The sequence below is a fragment of the Schistocerca cancellata genome, chromosome 1, assembly GCF_023864275.1.
Source record: "Schistocerca cancellata isolate TAMUIC-IGC-003103 chromosome 1, iqSchCanc2.1, whole genome shotgun sequence".
In the NCBI taxonomy this organism is placed as follows: domain Eukaryota; kingdom Metazoa; phylum Arthropoda; class Insecta; order Orthoptera; family Acrididae; genus Schistocerca; species Schistocerca cancellata.
The window spans coordinates 536,944,369-536,971,894 of NC_064626.1; the positions used below are offsets into that span (position 1 = coordinate 536,944,369).

Consider the following 27,526-nt stretch of genomic DNA (forward strand, 5'->3'; position numbering starts at 1 on the left):
CTCACAATTCCAATAGTGTTTTATTTCAAATGTTAAAATGTACACCACTATATTCAGCACCTTAATACACTCCTGGAAATGGAAAAAAGAACACATTGACACCGGTGTGTCAGACCCACCATACTTGCTCCGGACACTGCGAGAGGGCTGTACAAGCAATGATCACACGCACGGCACAGCGGACACACCAGGAACCGTGGTGTTGGCCGTCGAATGGCGCTAGCTGCGCAGCATTTGTGCACCGCCGCCGTCAGTGTCAGCCAGTTTGCCGTGGCATACGGAGCTCCATCGCAGTCTTTAACACTGGTAGCATGCCGCGACAACGTGGACGTGAACCGTATGTGCAGTTGACGGACTTTGAGCGAGGGCGTATAGTGGGCATGCGGAGGCCGGGTGGACGTACCGCCGAATTGCTCAACACGTGAGGCGTGAGGTCTCCACAGTACATCGATGTTGTCGCCAGTGGTCGGCGGAAGGTGCACGTGCCTGTCGACCTGGGACCGGACCGCAGCGACGCACGGATGCACGCCAAGACCGTAGCAGTGCCATAGGGGACCACACCGCCACTTCCCAGCAAATTAGGGACACTGTTGCTCCTGGGGTATCGGCGAGGACCATTCGCAACCGTCTCCATGAACCCGGGCTACGGTCCCGCACACCGTTAGGCCGTCTTCCACTCACGCCCCAACATTGTGCAGCCCGCCTCCAGTGGTGTCACGACAGGCGTGAATGGAGGGACGAATGGAGATGTGTCGTCTTCAGCAATGAGAGTCGCTTCTGCCTTGGTGCCAATGATGGCCGTATGCGTGTTTGGCGCCGTGCAAGTGAGCGCCACAATCAGGACTGCATACAACCGAGGCACACAGGGCCAACACCCGGCATCATGTTGTGGGCAGTGATCTCCTACACTGGCCGTACACCACTGGTGATCGTCGAGGGGACACTGAATAGTGCACGGTACATCCAAACCGTCATCGAACCCATCGTTCTACCATTCCTAGACCAGCAAGGGAACTTGCTGTTCCAACAGGACAATGCACGTCCGCATGTATCCCTTGGCACCCAACGTGCTCTAGAAGGTGTAAGTCAACTACCCTGGCCAACAAGATCTCCGGATCTGTCCCCCATTGAGCATGTTTGGGACTGGATGAAGCGTCGTCTCATGCGGTCTGCACGTCCAGCACGAACGCTGGTCCAACTGAGGCGCCAGGTGGAAATGGCATGGCAAGCCGTTCCACAGGACTACATCCAGCATCTCTACGATCGTCTCCATGGGAGAATAGCAGCCTGCATTGCTGCGAAAGGTGGATATACACTGTACTAGTGCCGACATTGTGCATGCTCTGTTGCCTGTGTCTATGTGCCTGTGGTTCTGTCAGTGTGATCATGTGATGTATCTGACGCCAGGAATGTGTCAATAAAGTTTCCCCTTCCTGGGACAATGAATGCACGGTGTTCTTATTTCAATTTCCAGGAGTGTATAAGATTTCAAGAATTACCAGGTGTGTGGGTTATTAGTGCTGAAGCTGTGGCAACCTCTTTTTGACACAGTGAGATTCATTGTTTCTTTTTTTTACAACTTGCAAGATGATGAAACAACTGAGAAACAATGGCCTTTATAGCTTTGGAACTTTAAAAGGAAACAGGAGAGGATTATCAGAATATTACCACCCAAAAATTGTTAGCAGATGTGGAGAGTTTCATATCTCTTTATGGTATGTTGTAGTTGCTGTGAAATGGCAGGACAACAAAACAGCCGGCCGCGGTGGTCTAGCGGTTCTAGGTGCGCACTCCGGAACCGCACGACTGCTACGGTCGCAGGTTCGAATCCTGCCTCGGGCATGGATGTGTGTGATGTCCTTAGGTTAGTTAGGTTTAAGTAGGTCTAAGTTCTAGGGGACTGATGACCACAGATGTTAAGTCCCATAGAGCTCAGAGCCATTTGAACCATTTGACAACAAAACAGTTTGTCTGCTTTGTACTTACAATCCAAAATATGTCAAATTTATTGCCAGAAAAATGAAAGATGGCTCTAAGGCAACTGGGTCCTGTACGGAAATAGTATGCCATTATAAAGACATGTTTGATCAGCTATGGGAAAGATACATGAGAGGCAGATAATATGTAAAATGGTTGTATACACTACTTTGTTTTGTTGTTTATTTGGCTGTTATTAACTCACATGTATTGCATCAGGATGGCAAATGACAGATTAGTTGACCTTTTGTCTCAAATTAGGAAGACAACTGATTGATGGGTATTCACTCAGAAAAAATGAGGGGTTCAAATCTGCAAGCTTTTGGAGCCAGTGGCTCTTTCTTTTGGCAGAAGGGTTAAAGAGGAAGGAATAGATGTGAAGAAAAAGGACAAGTGAGGTTTAGGCCATGGGGAGAGTTCAGAAAGGTCATCCAGAACCCCAGGTCAGGGGAGATTTACCAGATGGGATGAGAAGGAAAGGCTCTTTCATTCTTATCCTGTCCAATAAGTCTCCCCTGACCTGAGATCCTGGGTGACTTTTCTGAACTCTCCCCATGTCCAAAATGTGCTGGATTACACCTTCTCCAGCACACTGTTTGGCACTAGGAAACATTATGTAGCAGTGCTGAACCAGGCATGCCTAGGACAAGTGAAGACCAAGACACGCCCCCAGGCTACACGCCGATAATGCCCCCTGGCAGTGTGCATATAGGTCGCTGCTGCTGACCGAGCTGACTCAGTCTCTAATTATCAGTACCTCAGTAGATTGCAACAGGACTCAGTTCACATTGCACCTCAGTGTGCCGCACTGTGCTCTAGTCTTCCACAGTGATAGTTGTCGCCTCACACCTTAGCTAGCTCTAAGGGAACATTAGTCATTGTGTATAGTTGTGATATGGATATGGACAAGATTCAAGAATTAGTACAGTACTTCAGACTGGACATAACTGAATTAAGTACTCAATTGGTTCCTGTAGCAAAGTGTATTTTAACTATGCATGCATTTTGTGTAGTACTAAGAGGAAACTCGCTACCCACCTATCATACCACTCTCTCCTCATCCAGCCAGAAACCACAAAACATTACAAGAGGGCACAGCCACAAGTGGTGACAAGTCTGATGAACAAGTTTTGTTTGCTTTTCATGTGTTCTAGGTTGCTGCAAGGGGCTGTCATTACATTGATTCTATTCACTCATTTGTTCTTTTTGTTGCTTGTTATAGGAGGTGAGCATGTTACAGGAGGAGAGCTGCAGACCTAATCTATTTCTCCTTTCAGAGGGTTTGCACATTGCTTTTCTATTTGTCTTTTCATATTTTGCTGTATTTGTTAGTGTTGGAATGGCTACCCAGCCCCCTCCTCACCCTGCCCCTGTGCCTCAGCTGCAGATTGCTCCTGCTCTGGAACTAAATCAGATTTTTCAGTTTTACAGGCAGCAAATCGCTGCATTGCTGTCTACTGTACAGCAATTACTTGCCACACAAGTTGCATCGTCTGCCCAACCGACCAACCAACCCAAACAACAAGTGCCACCAAAGAGCAATGCACCATTTCAGCACTTCAATGAAAAAGAAGAGAATGGCTCAAACATCTAGCCAGTTCCAGGCCCACTGTCAAGTCCATCAAATTGAAGATACTGTGAAATCTCATTATTTTCTGTCTGTCATGAGAATGCCTGTGTTTCACTTAATTCAAAACTCTTCCATATGTCATCTCCTGATGCACTCTCCTATGATGAAGTAGTAGGTGCATTAAGACAGTATTATGAACAGCAGATTCAGGTCATGGCAGCCAGATTTCAGTTCTTTTGCCTCAAGAAAAGGTCAGAACAGATGTATCATCAATGGTACACTAACTTACAGGGCCCCACTAGGAATTGTAAATTCAAGTGTAGTTGTGGCATCTCTTATAGTGGCATGATGATGTGTGATGTGATCACATACAATGTTTATGACAGCAGAATTAGAGAACAGATTCTCAAGAACCGTAAACATGGGCTACTTTGGCCCTAGGGTCATTCTTGGCCCCAAAGGAAAATAAAATGTAATATGTTCTATTGAGCAATTTGTGGCAGTATCTGAAATAGTTTTGGTTGGTTCCGCTAGGTGGTAGCATCAATCAAGCTGCCTGATAGTTCAAGTGATTCCGCAGTTTGCCACTAGGATGCAGCACCACAAGTTGTGTCTCGTGTAAATATGTGGAATTTTAATCTTAAAAACTTCTTCGTGCAGAAGACGCATTTCTTCAGGAACTTCTAATGTAAGTATGTTTTTCAGAACTCTTTTTAGTTTTTTATGTCATGCTGTAGTTAGAACTCTGTGAAACACAATGTGTTTTCCCATTTTCATATATCTTTAAATCAGTTCTGGTAACTTGTAAAGAATGACCTACTTTGGCTCAGCTTTTTTTTTTTTTTTTTTTGTCAAAGTAGGTTGTACTTTTATAAAGCCATTATTTTTAGTGGTAAAGTTCTGCAAATAGCTTGCAAAATAGGCACCGGTAGTGAATATATTTCTATTGAATGTGTTTGGTTTCAGCTTGTTCAAGATGCCCTACAACTACACACATTTTCGTGGGAGCTGAAAATATGCTGACTACAGCAACAAATATCTTTAAACTTGTTTAGAAACCATCAGATCTGGTGAAATGATACAAAGGCAGGCTGCTGAACATTTCCGAATACCCCAAAGCACTATTAAAAACAAGTTGAAGAATGTATTTTCATGTTCCCCAGGCCCCCCTAAAATATTTCTGCAAGAAGAAGAACTAGCTTTTGGTAGTCAAATCAATAAAATGTGTGAATATGGTTTCAGTATAGTGTCCTCATGTCACAGTGACCTGGTTTTTTCCAGCAGTGATGAAGCCTCTTTTACTGTCAATGAACCAGATAAACCAATTAACTTAGACGATTCAGGACCCAGTACAAGATTCCCAGCTGCAAATGTTGAAGACCCAAAAGGAAGCAATGAAGACATGAAGGAACTTGTAGAAAAGGACAAATTTGTTGTTGCTTATTGGAATGGACTCCAATTCCCAGGGTTAGTGCTATCTGTGGCAGAGGCAGAAGTGACAGTGGACTGTTTGGCACTGACCAAGATATTTTGAAAGTGGCCCCAAGAAAAGAACACGTTATTTTACCAGTGGTGTGACATTGTAAAAGTTATTCAGCCACCAAAGCTCATAAAAAGAGGCTTTAAGGTTGATTTCATTTAAACACAAAATTTTTGAAATAACTTTTAAAACTTTTTTTTTTTACACGTTTACTTACCTATGTATTTTTAACTTGGTGTAAAATATTACTATAATCGTTAAATAATTGTTTTTAAATATCCAGGTCTTTCTTTGTCACTTGCCTTTATACCCATTTTTTCTATTGAAACCTACCTTGTCCCAAAATTAAAAAATTAAAAAAAATAGGAAAAAAATTTAGTACAAAAGTTGTGCAGCATCTAAAATATAAGATGCTATAGTTGTATAAAAAGGTTATCAGAACTTAAAATAAGTAAAAAATGATTTGTTTGAAGGGTAAATCATATGAAATTGTTCAAAAGTGGGCCAAAGTAGCCTGTGTTTGCAGGGAGTGTAAATTTAAGTGCAGTTGTGGCATCTTTTATAGTGACATGATGATCCATGATGTGATCACATACAATGTTTCTGATAGCAGAATTAGAGAACAGATTCTCAAGTACTCAGATCCTTCACTCTGTCAAGTGTTGCAAATTTTAGAACAATTCAATTCTGTGCCATAGCCGCTGATAAATTTGACCAGGTCCCGATTTGTCGGGTTGAGTCGCATCTTGCTCTCGACCATCCCAATCAGCTGCCAAAACGAGCATGCACACAGACATGCAGACAGCCAAGTAAACAAGTGTAAATCTATATAGTGAAGTCTTGCCCTCTCTGTTTTGCTCGCCATAAGTGGGAACATTGCCCATCGCGAAATGCGAAATGTTGCTCCCTTCGAAAGTAAGGCCACGTCCAGTCAGTTTGCTTGCAATGGCAAAAGCACACAATCCTGCCCACTCTCGCAACAGCAGGTCTCATGCACATTTTGTGAATATAGCATTTTTAAAACTGACTACAGGTTCTGGCAGGAATTCAAGTAAGGTTGTGCCCCCATCTCGCCCCAATGCAGTGCGACCCCATTCCAACAAACTATTTGCAACACAACAAATTGCTGGCCTCTATGTTGAATTTCAATTGGATGCAGGTGCTTCTGTAACTCTGCTTAATTGTGCCATGTATGAACAGTTAGGCTCGAGGCACCTGGCAAAATCTGGCACACACCTCACTGCAAACAACAAACAGGAAATCGCAGTTCTTGGACAGTGTAGTTTGCATGCCACTTACAAATCTCACACTAGGGCACTGAAGTTTACTGCATTGGGGAGACAGTGAAAATATTTTTGGCTTAGATTCATTTGGCTAATAAATTTAACAGATACTTTTCACATACAGCATACACCTGATTACTAAATATTACAGCTCACAGACAGACAGGCAGACAGTAACACACTACATTCTAACTCAAATATTTATTCAAGAACTCTATTCTTGTCTCCCATAACACCTGAGGAATTATTTATGATAACAAAAAGATTACCCAATAAATATTTAGCAGTTATTGATGAAATGCCAGATATTATCATCAATGCAAGTGCAGTATTTATGACAGAACCATTAATAGTTATTTTCAATTCATCATACATGAGTGGTATATTCTTGGAAAATCTGAAAATGCCAAAATTAGCACCACAGTACAAGAAAGGAGACAAATATGATGCTGCAAACTTTACGCCTGTATCAGTACTGTCAGGCTTTGGCAATATTCTTGAAAAACTGTTTCTTAGGAGACTAACAGCCTTCCTAAATAAAGAAATGATAATAAGAATTCACAACAAGGATTCAGCACTGGCAGATCAATCAGTCAGCTAGTTTTACCTTCCTAGATAAAATTCTAATTGCAGTAGACAATAAGCAACGTATTTCTGGCATATTCCTTGATCTTAGTAGAGCTTTCGATGTAACTGATCATGACGTCATGTTGCAGAAGCTAAGAATTTATGTAATATGAGTCCTACCAGACAGGCAGATCCAGTCTTACCTGCATGATTGTCAACAGATCACTCAAATAAAACACAAAGATATAAAAATGCACAAAATTCTAATTTGTATAGTGATGCACAAAAATATCAGGTATGGAGTTTCTCAAGCATCAATCTTTGGGCCCATCACCTATGAGAAAAATTAACTGAAGGAACAGCAGTAATTTTTGCAGACAACAAATATTCTAATTAAGTCATGTGGTGAAGACAGCCTACAAAAAACAGCTGCAGATGTAATCCAAGGGTTAACACAGTGGTTCAACACAAACAAGCTAATAATAAATTCTGGGGAAAAAAATCAATTTTCACACTTCACAGAAACTGACTGGCAACAGCAATTTTTAACATTGCCAAAAAAGTGTCTCATCTGTAAATGTAAAAAAAAATTAGGTTTGCATATCTAGGATAACCTTAACTTGGAGACACACATGAAGAATATAATTAAAAAGATAAATGCACTTACATATGATGTAAGAATCCCCTCACAGAATACAAGTTGTATTTCAGTGGTCACAATGTATTACAGCAGTATCTATTCATTACTGATCTATGGAATAATTTTTTTTTTTTTTTTTTTTTTTTTTTTTGGGTCGGGGGACTCCATATTTAGCAGAAAAAATATTTAGATTAAAAAAGAAAGATTCTTGCAATAATATCACATGCAAAATACAGAGACTCATGTAGACCAATGTTGTTCATATACCTACAAAGTACTAATCTTCATAAAAGTAAGCATGTTTACTGAATAAAATACCTTCAAGCATAATTATGATTTTCACTCTTTTGATTCTAAACAGAAGCATTACCTGCAGGTCAGTTCAGTAGGTACAAAGTAGGTACAAACATTTGTAGGGGAGGAGTGTATCATACTAGCATTATGATATATAGCTACATGCCATCCTTTCTGAAATAAATACAAAATTTACCTAAATTTAAAGTGAAACTAAAAGAGTTCCTGCTTGGCCACAGCTTCTATTTTGTTTTTGAGTTTTTTGGAGCACCAAGTATATCAAACCTGATTTATCCCATATCATTTGTATAGACTATTTACTTAACCATGATTTACAGGATCAATAAAGAAATAAAAACACAAATATAAATACAAATAAATTCACTTGTTCTGCAACAAAGTAAAAATATCACTTGCAAAGACAATCATCTGAAATTTTACCTGAAACCGGCTACTCCATCATCAATAAGTTTATTAAGAAAAGTCACAATCATCTGTCTAACATATGGTTGTCGATGGTCCAAATCATGCATTCCACTGAGACGACACATTCGAATCTGTTGGATGGAAATTTAGGACTTAGTATTATTTTGTATGTGTCTTTTTGCAATTTCAGTTCCACATGATGTGATAGCTGATAGAAAAATAGAATAAATATCCTGGAGGACAATAACAGAAGAAAGTCTGTTCAAAAAACAAATACCCTCATAAATGATCTGAGAGATATTTACAAAATTCTGTTAACACATATGGGGAAAATTACACAATACTCTTAGGCAGTAGCTGTATTTGTCACAATACTGAATTTATCTAAGTAATATCAGTTTAATGTCCACCCCTGGTAGTTGAGTGGTCAGTGTGACGGAATGGCATACCTAACGGCCCGGGTTTGATTCCCGGCTGGGTCAGAGATTTTCTCCACTCAGGGACTGGGTGTTGTGTTGTCCTTTTTCATCACCATTTCATCCCCGTCAACATGCAAGTTGCCAAAGTGGTGTCAACTCAAAAGACTTCCACCAGGTGAACAGTCAACGCAACAGGAGGCCCTCACCACATGGCATTTACATTTTACGTTTTTTTTTTACAGAGCTTAGGGGAACGATGCAGGAGACAATGTATCAGCTTAATATTGTTAACATATGAGGAAAGCGCCAAAAATTTTAGGAGTGCCATGGTTCTAAAACAAATGAAATTTATTTACGTTTGACAACTACTTTCTAGTGTTTTACTTGCTAATTGCCATGTAGAGTGTTTGATTTGCTCTAATAGTTTCTCAGTTATCAACAATTAAAGCTTTTGTGTGCAGCAAAATATGAATTTCAGTAGAGGACATTTCTAGGCCATGATTTTCTTATGATTTTAAATGCTCATTGACCCCTAAACAATGTGAAGATCAGCCTATAAATGCATTTGGTGGAGAATCCTCATCTAAGGCAGCCATTTATAATGGTACAGTGAATTCAAAAGAGATTGGTTTCTGATTAATAATGAATTTCTTGAAGGACACCCTAGAACTGCTGTTACTGATGAAAATATTATTGGTTTTTGAGCAATGCTGAAAGAATACCAATGTACATCTAATGAATTTATGTGGGAAACATTTGGCATTGGTATAAGCCAAATCCAAAATATTTTACATCTACAGTTATTCATGAGGAAACTTTATTGTTCATGGATTCCACTGATGGGCACAGAAAAACTCTGAAAAAATTGCAAGGGGACACTTGACGTTTGGTTTGGAATATCATTATGAATTATGAATTCTGGATTCATTGTTATGATCCTGAAAAGAAAGTCAGTCAGCTCAGTAAGTCTTTTGAACAGAACTACAATGAATTTGCAGTGCTGGTAAGAAGATGGTTGCTACTTTTTTATGTAAAATGGGCTGTATTGTTACTGTGGCATTACACAACAGATGTACCATTCAGTTGACTGGTACATAAAGATCTGTTTACCACAAATGATTGAAAAAGTTCATGAAAAAATACCTTTCCATCACAGTAACGCCTCTTCACTTACAGCAAAACTGACAACTAAGTATCTGAATACCCTAAAGATCAGCACTATGGACCCTCCATTATATTGCCCTTACCTAGCAACTCATGATTTCTTTTTGTTTCTAAAAATTAAAGATTAGACACATGGAAGCACTATTTCATCTAATGAAACAGAGGAACATTGTAAAATACCTGGTTTCTGAAGTGCATCAAGAAGGATGGCATCATTACTTTAAGGACTGGTTTCATCAAAAGCAAACATGTACTGATATTAAAGGAGAATATTTTGAAAAAACAATAAAATAATGTTAATTTTTAACTAATCCTTGTCTGAGTTTCTAAAAATTTCTGGTATCATTCTCATATATATTATGGTGGTGTGATAAACCTTGTAAATTTCCATGATAAAGAATGGAACATTTTTATTGCACCTATGTGGTTGGTAAGCTTGAATTTTCTAAGGATCATATAAAGAATTTCAACACTGTACAGTGTACAGTTCATTGATTAGAGCCATCTGAATTGATCAGTGTGTCAATTGTGACTGAAAATAGAGAAAATTGAGTTTTATGCTGTTATTAAACCTTTTGTATTTGAAGGATTGAACTGCCACACATATCAAACCAGAACTGGATGAAGTTGACTTGGGCTCTGCACCGTCATTGGAGACCATTTACCTCCTGGATTAATGAATCTAAACTTGGATGGACAAGCATCCAACTGAGGTCACCTCAAAGTAACCTACTGACAAAATCTTTTATATGGTAAATTGAGACCACCAAATAAAAATTCATTACTGCTGAACTTAAGCATATCTACTGAATGAGTGCTATCCTGCATGGAGAACTGGCCAAGAAGAAGCTAACCAAGACCACATCTCACTCAACATATCAACACGATGTCTGGTGATGTTTAATCATAATCAGCAGGACTTTTGTGCTGATTTGTGACTTTTGATAAAACCTGGATCTATCATGGTACACTAGAGTCAAAACTGCACCCAAAACAATGGATGAGGTTTGATGAAAGTGCAATGAAGAAAGTAAAGACCATTTTGTCAGCTGATAAGGAGATGGCCACTGTTTTCATGGATTCCCAAGGAATAATCCTCACAAATTACTTGCAAACACCATAACTGGACCCTATTATGCATCATTCTTGGATCATTAGAAACTTTTGTTGACTGTGATAAGACCAAGGTTGGCATGCAAAACAGTGCTCTTTCACCAGGTTAATATACCATCCCACACATCAGTGATAACAATGGTGAAAGTGCATGAAATGGGCTTTGAAGTGGTTCAACATCCACCCTATCACCAAGGTTAGCCACATATGAGTGAGGGGGTATGGGTGGACATAAATGAGGTGGGGAGCAGGAAGCAGGAGGAAGGTTAGCTAACAGCTGGGAGGTAGAAGCAGCATCTTCAGCTGCTTTATACACCATTAATTGCTATTTATCCAACACCACAATATTCACTTCTTTGATATTTTCATCTGTAGTTGCTATTTGTAATGCCTTTCAAGAGGATCATGTTGGATGGAAGTTTGACAACACTTGAAATCTATCATCATCTTGTTAAAAATAAGGGAGCAGACTCATTATAAACTATCATCAATATTGGCTAATTTTCTTTGGGGATAAACCATCTAAATAAAGAATTTTTTGATTACAGGTACTCCAGTTTACCCACAGTCTGGGACCAGTGCCTGGAAACAGTAACCATATGTGCATGAGTTGAGCTTGTGTGAATGTGTTTGTGTATTCTGTTTCAGAAGATAGACTTAGCCTGAAAACTTAAACATTTTAGCACTCTTTTTTGTGGTGCCTCGCTCTATTTGTGAGCAGCAATCTGTTCTTTCCATGTTGCTGTTGTTAAAACCTAGAATTCCCATTATTTTAAAAGTGGAAGCTGGACAGTTGGCAGTAGCTAAAAGAGGTTGAGATAGCCATTTCCCATCACAGTTAGGTATCCAACGACTCCAACCAGTTGACTGCTGCAGGTGTTGAATCTGCAAAGTCTTTCCAGGTACCCATGAATCTTCTTTATGGGCAGTCGTGCAACACATGACACAGTATTTGTTCCAAAGTTTCACAGTTGCATTGGTCATTCCCCATTTATGTACTGTTGCTTTGGGTATGATGTTGCCATTTCTGACACAGTTAAAGGAATTCTATGTTTTTTTGGTTGGTTTCCTCCCAAATATTGGACAGTCAGATCCATTTTACCTATCTTCTAATGACCATGGAAGGACATCCTCCAATTTCTCCATTCTTCTCTTCAAGGGCCCCACACCTAAGGCCAAAGAGAGCTGTGCACCTCCCCCCCCCCCCCACCCCTCTCCAGGTGTCAGGGAAAGGGAAAAAAATATAGTGTAATGAGGTGTTTTTCTTTTAAGAAAATGATTTAAAATTCAGTATTATGCAAGTTTTTAACAGGGTCAGAACTGGAGCTTTTTCTATGGCTACTTACAAGTTACCATTTGTCTTCCAGAGTATTAAAAATACTTCTTATCCTCAGGTCTACACTCCCCCCTACCCCCTGCAAACTATCATACAGGCACCCTTTCTTCTCTTAGATCATAGCTTTCATGGGCAAGTTGACCATTGTTTATCCACATTGGTTCCCTAGATTTTTATGGAGTGCAAAGTAAATTGTTCAATTTTTCATGAATTGGTAAGGAGCTGGATGCTTTTGGTTTTGTCCATTTATTTTTTGGATATTACTGTTACAATTACACTTCTATTACAGGTAAAGAGATTGTAAGCATTTCTCTCTGTATGAAATCAAGAAGAATCATTCTCCATTGGCCACAGAAATGGCACTATATTATAGATTTTTTTTTATCAAGGTGTTTGTTGAGGAATAATGTGTGATAACTTCACTTGTGGAATGCTTTTTTACAAAAAAATTTAAAGAAGTTGTGTATCTTTTAATCAGGTGGGTAAACTGGAGTACCTAGTAATGACAAAATTCTTTAGTTTGGACAGTTTATCTCCAATGAAAATTAATGAATGTTGATGGCCTGAATTGGAGCCCAGTGGCCCAGAGAAAGTAGCCCTCCATGTGTGCGTGTGTTAGTTGTCCTTCTGTGAATGTTTGTGTCTTTTTACTGTTTCATATTACCTTATCTGGCATCAATTTAATGTATGTACTTGTAAACTATAATTCTGTATGTCATTCACTAAATAAATAAACTGGAATATTAGATCCATATTTTCTTATAATATCAAATATACTTACAGGCTTAGCATTTTCTCCATAGTCTGCCAAGGTCATGTTACATGGTTCATGAAAATTACTTGTGTCATATGGCACAGCAGGGTATTTTCGAGCTTCTGTGTCAGCAAATGAACCTCCAGATCCTGTTATGTTTCCCCACACTGCAGTCATGTGATTCAGAACTGCATCAATGTAAATACTGCACTTGAAAAAAGAACATTGTGTAAGATTAATCCTTATTGTTTTTTCTATATCAATTATCTCTTCATAATTGGAAGAAACATAATATTAATTATATGCACAATAAGTCAGATGGGTAGATAGTCCCACACTCAGGGAATGAGAGTAGGGGGAAGCGTTGTGTGGATGACAGTGATGAGTGCTTGTTCATTGTGGTGCATGGCACGTGTTGTTATGGATGAAGGGAAGGAAAAAGTTGAAACCCAGTCTTGGCCCCAAGGGGCCTGCCAAGCTTAATGCTCAATCCAACGGATAGATCAGCATCAACAGTGTCACAACCCTCAATTCCTAAGACATTACAAACAGATTTGCAATTTAACCCAGGACCCTAGCGCAAAGACTGGTGATCAAAAACTTACACTGCCAACTCTCTTTTTCCTTGCTAGCCAAATGTTGGCAAAGAAAATTTAATCCACTACTATAATTCAAAGTGGCTTAGTTGTTTTTCTGTGAATACATCCTTAGTGCTAAGCACATAGTCCAACAACTATCATAATACACTGGTGTGCAAAACTTAAGGTCAAAAGTAGCTTTCACATGATGTGTCACAGCCAAGTAACATATTTTGATGAAACTTGGACCATACATAGAAAGAAGTGCTACAGTATAGCACAGAAGGTAACTGAATAAAATGCATAATGAGATGAACATAAACGCTAAACTGACGGTTAGCGCTTTCTTTTTCCAACCCCTTCAGTTCACCTGAGTTATTCTGTGGAAGCTCTAACTGCTTTTACTAATGTACATGTCTTGATTAGTTGTAAGGAAGTGCCACACTGGTCACAAGAATAGTGCTCTTACAGGTATAAAACATACCATGACTATTTATCTGAGATCCACAATGTTTCAGCAAACCGATTTAATAGAAAACTGCACTTCTCGCAAGGAATCAGCATCATGGAATATTGTTACTAGAATGTAATTGTAGATTAACATGATTCAGTGGATTATGTGTGCAACTGTCCTCTGCACAGAATTTACATGATTATTAATGCACATGTGAACATGCACCATTTTTTGGAATTCATGCTTTAAGTTCAACTGCTGTGATGCCCTTGTAAGCATTGGTGCTATGAGCAACATGTAATTTAACATGTAACTCATGACAAAAATGTCTACTCTGAGAAAGTAAGCTAAAGTACTTTGATAGATTCATAGTGCACATTCTACTCTTGCAGACAATTTCCGGAATTCTTCATAGCACAGTGTTTCAGATCTTCAGTAATCTTTTCATTATTGGGAAATGTTATGTGTTAAACATGAAAATGATATTGTTTGCTGACATGGTAATCAACAGTGTCTGCCAACAATATGTAACATGAAACTGCAAGAACTTGGTACCTGTGTCCCTAAATCCATCATAGTCTCTTAGCACAAGTTATGAGCCCTCAACTGACTGATTTACATTAGTATTGTGGTGTACTTGGCCTGAGACTTCCAGCTGTCACTTATGCTGTTACCAAATACTGAGAACAACTTCTTGCACAATTTATAGCCACACATTTTTCTTCATTAATGCCTCACATTTGTACCAGTTTTTTCTTTTTTTTAATTCCAAGAATTCTGATATATTATTATTGAGAATTGTGACTTCAATAAGCAGCTGGAGAAATAATGCAGAACTTCAAGAAATGTTATTAAGAAGGGAAAGAGAAGCTATTAAAATCATAGTTATCAGTTACCAATGGATCCAGAACAAAGTGCCACTGTTTAAAGGACTCCTAAACAACAGTGAAGCTCACATAGTTCTAGAAATATAAAACTAACTAAAAACCAAAATTGCAGCACTGGGATAAATATGAGCACATATCGAAAGAATGCGCTAATGGGAAGTTGGGGTAGTGTATTTTTCCAGTAGACGAGAAACACAAGTCCATCAACATAGGAACTGATACTGCAGGACTGCTTTTTCATGAATCAATGTCAAGGGTGAGCATAAACTTGTACTTGAATCCTGCTATTGGCCTTCAGAGTCAACAAAGATATAATGAAAGACTTAGTTCACTAGTGAGTATGTTTCCTCGTCATACTCTCATTAATGCAGAAGACTTTAATCATCCCACAGTTAATGCACAAAACTACAGATTTGTAAGTGCTGCCATGACAAGACACCCTACAGAACAATTCCAAGTAATTTCTCTGAAAAATACTTAGAACACATAGTTTAGAAGACCAGTCATGATATAAAAATAGTAAATGTAATGGAAACAATGTAGACCTGATCTCTTTGGAAATGTCTACATTGTAATTGGCATCAGTGATCATGAAACAGTTCTAGTAGCAATGATTATACAAATTACAAAGGCTACTAATACAAGAGGGAAATTTTATAGGTTCTGTGAACAAAACCAAATCGCAAGAAATGTGGCATCTTAAACTACAATATCAATGAGTCACAATTGGAATTAGTCAACTCATACAAAAACATAGGTGTAACGATTCATGAAGATATGAATGATTACATTAAAAAAGATAGTCTGGAAGTCTGATCATGTTATGATAATACTACATGTAATGGAAACAAAGTAGACGTGACCTCTCTGAAGACATCTACATTGAATATGGCATCAGTGATCATGAAACAGCTGTAGCAACAATGATTATACAAATTACAAAGGAAACTAATACAAGTAGAAAGATTTATTTGTTCGTTGAACAAAACCAAATCTTGAAAAATGTAGTATCTTAGTACACTCCTGGAAATTGAAATAAGAACACCGTGAATTCATTGTCCCAGGAAGGGGAAACTTTATTGACACATTCCTGGCGTCAGATACATCACATGATCACACTGACAGAACCACAGGCACATAGACACAGGCAACAGAGCATGCACAATGTCGGCACTAGTACAGTGTATATCCACCTTTCGCAGCAATGCAGGCTGCTATTCTCCCATGGAGACGATCGTAGAGATGCTGGATGTAGTCCTGTGGAACGGCTTGCCATGCCATTTCCACCTGGCGCCTCAGTTGGACCAGCGTTCATGCTGGACGTGCAGACCGCATGAGACGACGCTTCATCCAGTCCCAAACATGCTCAATGGGGGACAGATCCGGAGATCTTGCTGGCCAGGGTAGTTGACTTACACCTTCTAGAGCACGTTGGGTGGCACGGGATACATGCGGACGTGCATTGTCCTGTTGGAACAGCAAGTTCCCTTGCTGGTCTAGGAATGGTAGAACGATGGGTTCGATGACGGTTTGGATGTACCGTGCACTATTCAGTGTCCCCTCGACGATCACCAGTGGTGTACGGCCAGTGTAGGAGATCACTGCCCACAACATGATGCCGGGTGTTGGCCCTGTGTGCCTCGGTTGTATGCAGTCCTGATTGTGGCGCTCACTTGCACGGCGCCAAACACGCATACGGCCATCATTGGCACCAAGGCAGAAGCGACTCTCATTGCTGAAGATGACACGTCTCCATTCGTCCCTCCATTCACGCCTGTCGCGACACCACTGGAGGTGGGCTGCACGATGTTGGGGCGTGAGCGGAAGACGGCCTAACGGTGTGCGGGACCGTAGCCCGGGTTCATGGAGACGGTTGCGAATGGTCCTCGCCGATACCCCAGGAGCAACAGTGTCCCTAATTTGCTGGGAAGTGGCGGTGCGGTCCCCTACGGCACTGCGTAGGATCCTACGGTCTTGGCGTGCATCCGTGCGTCGCTGCGGTCCGGTCCCAGGTCGACGGGCACGTGCACCTTCCGCCGACCACTGGCGACAACATCGATGTACTGTGGAGACCTCACGCCCCACGAGTTGAGCAATTCGGCGGTACGTCCACTCGGCCTCCCGCATGCCCACTATATGCCCTCGCTCAAAGTCCGTCAACTGCACATACGGTTCACGTCCACACTGTCGCGGCATGCTACCAGTGTTAAAGACTGCGATGGAGCTCCGTATGCCACGGCAAACTGGCTGACACTGATGGCGGCGGTGCACAAATGCTGTGCAGCTAGCGCCATTCGACGGCCAACACCGCGGTTCCTGGTGTGTCCGCTGTGCCGTGCGTGTGATAATTGCTTGTACAGCACTCTCGCAGTGTCCGGAGCAAGTATGGTGGGTCTGACACACCGGTGTCAATGTGTTCTTTTTTCCATTTCCAGGAGTGTATAAAACACCAGTAAGCCACAACTGGAATCAGTCAACTCATACAAATATGTAGATGTAACAATTTGTGGAGATATGAATGATCACATAGGTGTAATTGTAGGTAAAACAGGTGGCAAACTTTTTCTCAATGACATAATACTGGCAAAAAAAAGCCAGCCTACAAAGGATGTCTCTTAAAAAGCACTTGTGCAACTCATTTTAGAATGCTGCTCATGTGTGTAGAACTGAGATCAAACTGAACATACGCAAAGGATTGTACAAATGGTCACAGGCTTGTCTGATTCATGGGAGACCATCACAGAAATCCTGAAACACCTGAACTGGTAGATACTTCAAGATATACATCAATTGTTTCACAAAAGCCTGCTTACAAAGTACCAAGATCAGGTTGAGAGTGTCAGTCTGAAACTGGGTCACCCCCTCTTCTATTAACTCATCTTTTAATGCTGATACACTAATTTTGGAACTAATTAACTCATGCTTATAACTACACAGATTCATGGTGATTGATGAGTGATCATGTGATCTGTCTGACATTTCACTTCATCTCTTCTTTCTAATTGCATTTAGATAAAGTGCATATAGCGAATGTCTTTAGTAACCTCACCTACATGCTACATTTGCGGTCTCTGTGTGAGCTTTGGAAATAAGTGGAAGGGTGAAGTCAGTCTCCATTTACCTGCAATTAAAATTTCCTTGAATGTCAGAAGCCTGAGGATGACAGATACTAGTTGGCTAGACCAGAGTGAAAGCTATCAGCTGGACAGCCTGGCCAATGCAAGAGTTCCAACTGCAGTAATGAGAGACTTGCCAGAAACACAGAGGAGAACAATGATTGCATTTCAGTCAGCCATTTAATATTTTTCAGAGGCCACATTCTGGCTTGCGATACTTGAAGGCAGTTACTTGCTAAGAGGGTGCATTCCTGGAGGATTGGCTGAAAAGTAATTTATTGAGATTACATCCTTCTATTTGCATAAGTAGCCACTTTGGGCAATACCAGTTTTTGCTCTGTGGGTGTGGAAGGCAACACTTTGGCTCCATGCCAGGGAAAAGTTTTTGCATGCATTTCTTGGGTATGGGAGCATCACAGGTTAGTTCATTATACAAATTTATCATGGGACAGAGAAGTAAAGTAACATTGTTATTAAACTTTCATTGGACAGAAGCTGTAAAGCAAACCCTCTGATTGGTGGAAGAGGTACAGAGAACTGTAACACTGAGCTCTGAAGTGAAGAAGTGAGGAGACAGTTCAACTGTGTGTGAATTCCTAAGGGAGCAAACTGCTGGGGTCATCGGTCCGTAGACATGCACACTACTTAAACTAACTTATGCTAAGAGCAACACACACACCCATGCCTGAGGGAGGACTCAAACCTCTGGCAGGAACGGCCATGCAATCCGTGACATAGTGCCTTAAACTGCGCAGTCACTCCACATGGCCAAATGAGGAAAGTTTTGAGGATTATGTGGTAGGCACTCTTGAAGTGAAGTCATTTTGAGTATCTGCTTTTATTAAGAACCTTTCATGCATGCTCTGAAGACTGAAAATTTTGCACTGATGTATGTCAGAGACAGAAGGACATCATAGGAGAAGGTACATCTGGCTGTCTTGCAATTGACAGTCACTGCACCACCACCAGCACCAATGCCCATCGTGCAGTTGCACAATTTGTACATTGTATCAGTGGCACGGTGTTTTGATAACTTGTTGAAGCTTAGGCATTACCAGAACAATGGGTTGTATTCAGTCAGTAATTGTCATTCCACATTTGTAAATACTCTCCTCGCTCACCAGAGAGCTATGTAGTGTCAGCGATTTGGTATACCATCTTGGACAGAATAGTGTAACCACTCACACAGATAGTCTCAGATGGTAAATTCTGTGATTTTCATTCACATCCCGTTTGCTTTCATCTGTCTGTTCACCCTTATCATATATAAAGTAATTGTATCAGTGTTTGTTTGTTGTAGAAATATGTTGTTATCAAACTTTATTTCATGACATCAAATTATTGTACCCTGTTGACCTCATGTGAATTTAAATAATAAAACAATGTTCAAACTGGAGCTTGAATTCAATTTTAGTACTTAGAAATTTTCCCCCAGTTCATGTTAGGTTTTGTACATGCAGGGACAAACACCACAATCTAGTTACTTGGGCCTAGCTTGGTACCATTTAAACAATTAATCTCCATTAAAATAATTATTGTTTCAATTGCCTCACACATTTGATAGATATAACAATGAAAACAATCAATTATTGATAAAATTATTTAATTCTATAGATAAAAAAATCTACTAACCAAGCTGTGGTGGAACACACATATAAAAGACTGTTGTGACTAGCAAGCTTTCGGAGCCAGTGGCTCCTTCTTCAGACTGAAGGGTTGAAGTGGAAGGAAGAAGGGTTAAAGAGAAGGACGGAGGAGGTCTAGGAAAAGGGGTAGATTTTGGGAAAGTGATTCAGAACTGGGGTCAGAGGAGAGTTACTGTACAGCATGAGAAAGAAAGAGTGATTGTTGGGGCCTGCATCAGACAAGATTTGAAAACCTGAGAGCTTAAAGGTGGAAGACAGGGTAATATGCAAGCCAGAGATTACTACTAAAACATCATGCACAAATAAATAAGAGTGAGATGCTAAGGGGATTGTACGTAACAGAGGTGGGAGGGGACAGTGAAAAATAGACAGGAAAGACAATGAAAAATGTAGAAAACTAAAAAACTAAAATGGAAAGCTGGGACAGAAGAAATTAACGTAAATTAAGGCCAGGTGGGTGGTGAGAACCAAGGAAATGTTGTAGTGCTAGTTCCCACCTGCAGAGTTCTGAGAAACTGATGTCTGGGGGAAGAATCCAAAAAAATTATGACTAGGGGAAGAATCCAGATTGAACATGTGGTGTTACAGGTGCTGAGGTCACGAATGTCATGTTGTAGAGCATGTCCTGCCACAGGATATTACAAGTTGCCAGTATATACCCTCTGATTATGCCCATTGATCCTAACTGATAATTTGGTGGTATTAATGTCGTAGAAGGCTGAGCCAGGTGGTTCTCCCTTTGATATATGTTTTGCTTGTTACAGGATTATTATAGGCTGTTCTAGGAGGGTGCTTACAGATGGGGGTAGGAGCCACGGGGTAGGGAGATGGGTGCAGAAGGAGCATAGGGTCTGACAAGAATATTGTGGTGATTGAGATGGTGACAGAAAGCTATTCTATGTGTGGTGTGGCAAAATTTCCGACATAATGGATATCATTTCAGAGCATAATGTTAGGAAGCCATGGTCCTGTCAAAGTAGGACCAGGATAACACTGAGTCACTAATGGTGTGCTTCGAAGCTGTTTTGTGGAGGGATCGGCAGTACCAGGATTGGATGTGATGGCCCGAGAAAAACGTGCTTTTTAACTATGCTGGTGGGATAATTATGTGCAGTGAAGACTGAGGTGAGATTACTGATGTATTGCTGTAAAGAGTCTGCATCTGAAAAAAAAGATGTTTGCCTTGGATGCCAAGGATGTATGGGAGGAAACGTTTCACATGGAAGGGATGGCAACTGTCAGAATGTAAGTACTATTCTTTGATGGTAGGTTTAATGTGGATGGAAGTGTGTAGCTGGCATTTGGCGAGGACAAGATCAACATCAAGGAAACTGGCATGGGATTTGAATAGGACCATGTGAAGTTTAATTGGAAGAACGTATTCAGAGATTCCAGGAATTTTAGCATGTCAGCCTCACCATGATTCCACATGGTAAAGATGTCATCACTGTATCTAAACCAAACCAGAGGCTAAAGGCTTATGAATCCCAGGAAAGCCCCTTCCAAGCAACACATGAAAAGGTTTGCATAGGAAGGAGCCATCCTGGTTCCCATGGCCATACTCCTGATCTGTTTGTATGACTGCCACTCAAAGATGAAGTAGTTGTTGGTAAGTGTATAATTGATTAATGAGAGTGGGAGGGATGTCATAGGTTTGGAATCAGATGGGCACTGACTGAAGAAATGTTCAGCAGCAGACAGACCACGCATATGGAGGATGTTGGTATTGAGGGAGGTGGCATCAATGGTGACAAGCAAGGTGTGTGGTGGCAGTGGGACAGACATGGATTTCAGATAATCTAGGAAGTGTTGGTGTCTTTGATGTAGGAGGGGAGCTTTTGTATTACGGGTTGTAGGTGTTGATCAACTAAGGCAGATATTCGTTCGGTGGGTGCTTTGAAGCCAGCAGCTATAGGACAGCCAAAATGATTGGGATTGTGTCTCTTAAGAAGAAGGTAAAAGATGAGGGTGCGTGGTTTGGGTGGGATGAGAAGTTCTATGGAATGAGATGTTTGTCCTTGTGAGGAGCCTGTGGTTTTAAGGAGGGACTTCAGGTCAGTTATGTACTATACACATTATATCAAAGGGAGAGCCACCTGCAAAGCAACACATCATATATGAGCTATTATGTAAACCCTGTTCAGCCTTCTACATTGGCATGTCTACTACCAAATTATCAGTATTACACTGGTTTGGAATGTGTTAATCAGCTACTTTGACAGGGTTATGACTCCCTAAAATCATACTCTGAAATGAGATCCATTTTTGTCTGAAGTTTGCCACATCACACCCATAATAGCTTTCTGTCACCCTCACAATCTCCACAATATTCTTGTCAGACCCTATGCTCCTTCTAAACTCATCTCCCTACCCTATGGCTCCTAACCCCTTCACCATCCATGCTGCAAGTCTTGCCCTATGCACTCTCCCAGCACTACCTATAATAACCCTGTAACTGGCAAAACATTTACTATCAAAGGGAGAACCACATGACTCAGCCTTCTACATCGACGTGAATAACACCAAATTATCAGTTAGGATGAACGGGCATATGCAGAGGGTATTTACTGGCAACTCATAATATCCTGTTGCAGGACATGCTCTACTCATTTCTTCTGTCTCAGCTTTTCTTCACTGTAACTATTCTTTGCTTCTCTCTGTTTTAGTTTTCTACATCATTCATTGTATTTCCCATCTATTTTTCACTGCCCCCTTCAACCTCTGTTACATAAAATGTACTTAGCATCTACTCTTATTAACTTGTGCAGGATGTTTTGGTAGTAATCTCTGGCTTGCGTATTACCCTGTCTTCCACCACACTTTCAGGTTTTCAAATACCATCCAACGCAGTCCCCAACAATCAGTCTTTCCTTCTCATGCCGTACAGTAAGTCTCTGCTGACCAGAGGTTCTGGGTGACTTTCCCAAAATCTACCCCTTTTCCTAGACCTCTCCAGTCCTTCTCCTTAATCCTTCTTCCTTCCGCTTCAACCCTTCTACTTGAAGAAGGAGCCATTGGCTCCAAAAGCTTGCCAATCACAAAATGTGTTTGTTCTGCCGCCACTTGGTGAGTAGATTTTTATCTCTCCAATTAAGTAATTTTATCAACAGTTGATGTATAGTTGGATTCATGAAAGCAGCTGTCTGTCTGGGATGCAGGTCTGGGCTGAGTGCACTCTTTTTATTGGACATTGGCCTGTAGCTTGATTGGTATTGCAAGGTCCTGAGAAATCTGGAAATATCCTACAGTCTCCTATAGATTGTTCCTATACAGTTCACTAAAAGTAGTGCAGGCAGCAGCATTTTATGAATCATTTTTGTTGCAGTCCACACATGAATTAAATGGAAAGAAACCCTAACATGTGGTACATGGAAAACAACCTCAGCCATGGACTTCACAGGGACATGTACAGATGTATGTAGGTGTTTGTCAGAAAGATTTTCGTAGTAATTTTATTCAAAATATCAAACAAAATACAAAGTGCAGTTGATTTTTGGCAGCTGCCTTGGTGACTGACAACATATCTTTCTCAGAAATTGATGGCAGCTAGTGGTATGTAATGGTAAAACACCTCATCTTTTAAAAATGTGCACTGTTCCCCTAATGAAAATTGAAATAAGCTCATGGGTGCACTGCACCAATTCCCAAGACAATTTATTACTGGATAAATTAATCTACATGTGTTTGAATGGTGTTTTAGCTTTGTCCCATTCTAAATGTCCAGCTGATATTTGTTGTGAAGAAATGATAAATAAAATTTATTGTATCATGACTGAAAACTTCTACATTACCTAGGCATCTCTTTTGAATGATTACACCAAATGCAACTTCTGAAGCTGAAAAAGTTGGTCCACAATGGTTCGTTGATTCTAGACAAAAACATGAAGTATGGACATTTCCAATTCATGTTTGGAACAGTTTAAGTATGCTCTAAAGGAATTCTAGCACCTTAATATGGCTATAGGTGAAATGTCATTCCACCATTAAATAATGGTGACAAACATGTAGATAAAAAATGAAGATTTTCAAAAAACATGAAATCCAGTTTCTTAGTTTTGAAGTTGACTGCTTTTTGGAGCATGTAGAGCTTCATAATAATTGACTATTTGCAAAAGGATAAAACAGTGAATAAGTCTCAGTTTCATTTAACCACATGCATTGAACACTGGTGTGCATAAGCAGACAGCGAGGGAACAGACTTGATTGTTCTTTGGCCAACGGTAGAATGGTGTTTACTCATTTATTCTTTATGAGTTTGTTATTGAGATAGTTCTCTGTTTATTGGTTGTCAAGTGATAATTTGCTGTCATAATTAGTAAAATAAATAATTATAATTATTGCATGGTACTCTGTGGATATCTGTTTTGTAGACTACACTATGAGCAGTAGCTGTAAAATGATGACCCAAAAAGCACAAAAAGAAACTGAAAATTCAAGCACGGCACTGAGCAAGACAGTGACTTTGTGATACAAAAATGGTCAAGGCTGGATGGAAGAACAACTTCTCGTTTACAAGAGGATATAGAGAGACATATTAGGGACCTGTAAACACAATAACGCATAACACAGACATGCAAAGTTGCATCAACAAACAGTACATACAGCAGATGAAGGAATGGTGGAGTCTAATCCATCTGCTAAGCCAACAATGACAATCCAGAGAAACTTGTACTTTGTTTTGCAATGTCAAAGCTAGCACTTACACAGAATAATGTCATGAATGACTATACGAAGTTTGTGGTGGTAGTTAATAGCCTAGATGCCCAAGTGATGGAGATGGTATCAGAAGTCATTTTGAAGGCTCCTACACATGATCAGTGTCAACATTTGAGAGACATGGTGATCCAACACATGGGCAAATCTGTAGACCAATGGATGCAGCAGGTCCTACAGTTCAAATGTAGTGGTGACAGAACAGTTTCCAAATTCTGGTGGCATCTCCGAAGTACTGAGGAGGAAACAACAATGTTGAATGAGATGCTTCGGCACGTGTGGCTCATGCACCTGCCACTGTCAGTAAAAACCACAGTAGTCATTTTTAAGAAGGTTCCATTATCTTAGTCACTGACAAAGTACACGCAGAAGTGGGGGCAAGCAAGCGCCTCAGCAGTAACACAGGTACACGATGACTGAAACACAGTGGAAGCTGCACTGTAAGATAGGAGCCAAGGAAGTCTGTGGATGAACAGTTCCACAGGAGCCAACGAAGTCTGTGGATGAACAATTCTGCAGTCTAAAGCTACAGTTGTACACAGTGCAAAAACAATTACCAGTGCTGGAATTGAACAAAGGTGACAACATGCAGAGTGGTAAAGTAGAGGGACATTTGCCCAGCCAACAGAAGTAAAGGCTGGAGGAATAAGATGGCAAAGTATGTTGGCACCAAAACAGGTTCAGCATGCAGGCCACAAGATGGACAATATCACGTGCATTTCCAAATGGCCCCAGCAGCCGCAGTAGGCTTCACAAGAGCACCAGAGTGAATATGAAGGGACATACAATACATCGACAGACAGCAATGGTGGAGTGACAGAAGGCAACCAGGATGCAACACTCAAGATAGGCCCATTCATTCAAAACAATACTTACATGCACAAGCAGACACCTAAGCATGCTTGCCAACTCACATTTTTGCCCCAGTTGTATGTGATGGACAGAAAGGCAAATTGATGTTACTTGGTCAACTCTGGCTCAGACATTTGTGCACTGCCATTCAATCAGAAAAAGACAGTGGGTGCAGCACTCCATCTAACTGCAGCTAACATCTCACGCATCATAACTTATGGTGAACAGGAGCAACAGTGGATAAAGGTTTCAGTAAAGTTTTTTTAAATGGAGGTAGGTACTGGCTGATGTGCATGTGCTTATTCTTGGTGTGGATATCATCCACTACCATAGATTGGTGTTACAGATGAGAACAGAGCAAATTAGGTGGAGGACTGAGGTGCTAACATGCACAATAGACAGAAGTGCAAGCAACACACTCACTTTATCTGGCGATTCAGTTAAATCTGAAACAATTAAATTTGAAATTTTGTGATTTAGTTTTCAGCTGATGTTTCTTATTGTTTCTAGTGAAATATGTCAGTAAAATTTTCATTCAGTGCTTTAACTTCATTGTATGTTCCAATGGCCACTTGAATTTTTTGTTTTAGCTAATAATTTTGTGAAGTTTTGTTGGTATAGATATTAGCTGTGGTGTAGTACTATTAATACAATTAATTGCTTTCTTAGTAGACAAAGAATTCCAAGACTGCTATTGTCAGTTCTATAAATAGTTCTACTAGCGTAACTGAACTTAGGTAACATAGACATATAGTTTTTTCAGTAAGTATAAAATTTTATTGTGACTGAGAAGTATGCGCTCTGTTGTAGGTTTGTGAGTAATGGGTTCAGTGTAGGATTTGTTCAAAGTATTTTCATTGGGGGGAAGGCAGTGGGGAAGCCAAGTAGAAATAAGTTGATAGAGGAGCAGGAGCATAAGATCTGTGCCCTTCAGGTGCAGTTACAACATGCAAAGGAGGAACTAGATAGGTTGAGGAGGGTAAAGGGTGGTTCAGAATGGGGAATGGGAACTGGCAGTTGGCAAGAAGGCAGCTAGGAGGAGGTGGTTTTCAGACAGTTATACTTTGCGTATATGCAATAGATTTGAACAACTGTCAGAGTTGAGTGGAGAGGAGCCTCTTGTAGCTATAGATGTAGGAAACATGCAGCATTCCTCAGCAGTTAGGAGGTCTAGGTCAATTGCAAAGTCTCACAGAAAGAAGAAGGTTCTGTTGCTAGGTAGTTCACATGGTAGAGGTGTGGTCCAGCAGTTGCAGGAAGTATTGGGGAATGAGTACCAGGTCACCAGCATTGTGAAGCCTAGTGCAGGGTCAGCTCAGGTGACTGACAGGGTAGGGGAGTTATGTAGGAATTTTACAAAGGAAGATCAGGTAGTGATAGTGGGTGCAGCAGGGAACAGTCTTGATAGGGACAGGGAATGTGATGTAGGTGGCACATTACCATGGGGCTGGAGAGGGTACTGATGGCAGAGGGCATGGGTCACATTTCAGTGTTGCCAGTGGGTTCTATCAGTAGATCGGGTTTCACTAGGCACAGCGTGCACCTCAATAGGTATGGGAAAGGGAGGCTGGCAAAGCTTATAGGTGACAATGTAGTGGGTGGTGGTGGGATCACTCCTGGAAAAATTCCTGTACAAGTTGGCTTTGGAGTTGCACCTTTTTTAGATTGAAGTCAGCTTATAGGTATACCTGCTTAAAGGCAGTCTCTCTGACTAAGGGCTCACCTTTAGAGGACATCATGCTTCCAAGTAGACAAGGAATTAGCATATTTCATCAAAATATAAGAGGTATTAGAGATAAAGTTAGTGAACTGCTTATAGATGTTGACTCTGAAATTATTGGTATAGTGGAGCACCAGTTAAATAATTTGACATTTCAGAGGCTTCCTTTACCAGGATAAAGATTAGCTGGCTGTTTTTCAAGTTCCTTGTGTGGTGGGGGAGTGGCTATGTATGTAAAAACAGTGTTCCATTTGAGTCTATAGACGTATCACGTCACTGCACTGAACAGATATTTGAATGTTGTGCAGGGGCAGTTGAATTTAGTGAAACTAAACTACTGATTGTTGTTTATAGGTCACCTAACTTGGACTTCAGAGCATTTCTGCTCAAGCTAGAGAGGGCTCTTGAATCACTTTGTAGGAAGTACCAGACATTAGATATATGTGGTGACTTCAATATAAATTTTGTATATGATGATGCAAGAAAAAGGATGCTGATAGATTTCCTAAATTCATATGATCTGATACAGACTGTGTT

The 27,526-nt window shown here is 40.4% G+C and overlaps 1 protein-coding gene across 1 annotated transcript in view; it reads right to left on the reverse strand.

The window, feature by feature from the left end:
• Positions 1 to 27,526, reverse strand: part of LOC126188633 (alpha-amylase 2-like) — a 174,049-nt gene that overhangs the window by 61,958 nt on the left and 84,565 nt on the right. Inside the window, exons 4-5 of the mRNA XM_049930269.1 lie at positions 13,051 to 13,228; positions 8,253 to 8,368 (exon numbers count right to left, since the gene is read on the reverse strand). Coding sequence (XP_049786226.1) covers positions 8,253 to 8,368; positions 13,051 to 13,228 — 294 coding nt within the window. The remainder of the gene's footprint in view (positions 1 to 8,252; positions 8,369 to 13,050; positions 13,229 to 27,526) is intronic.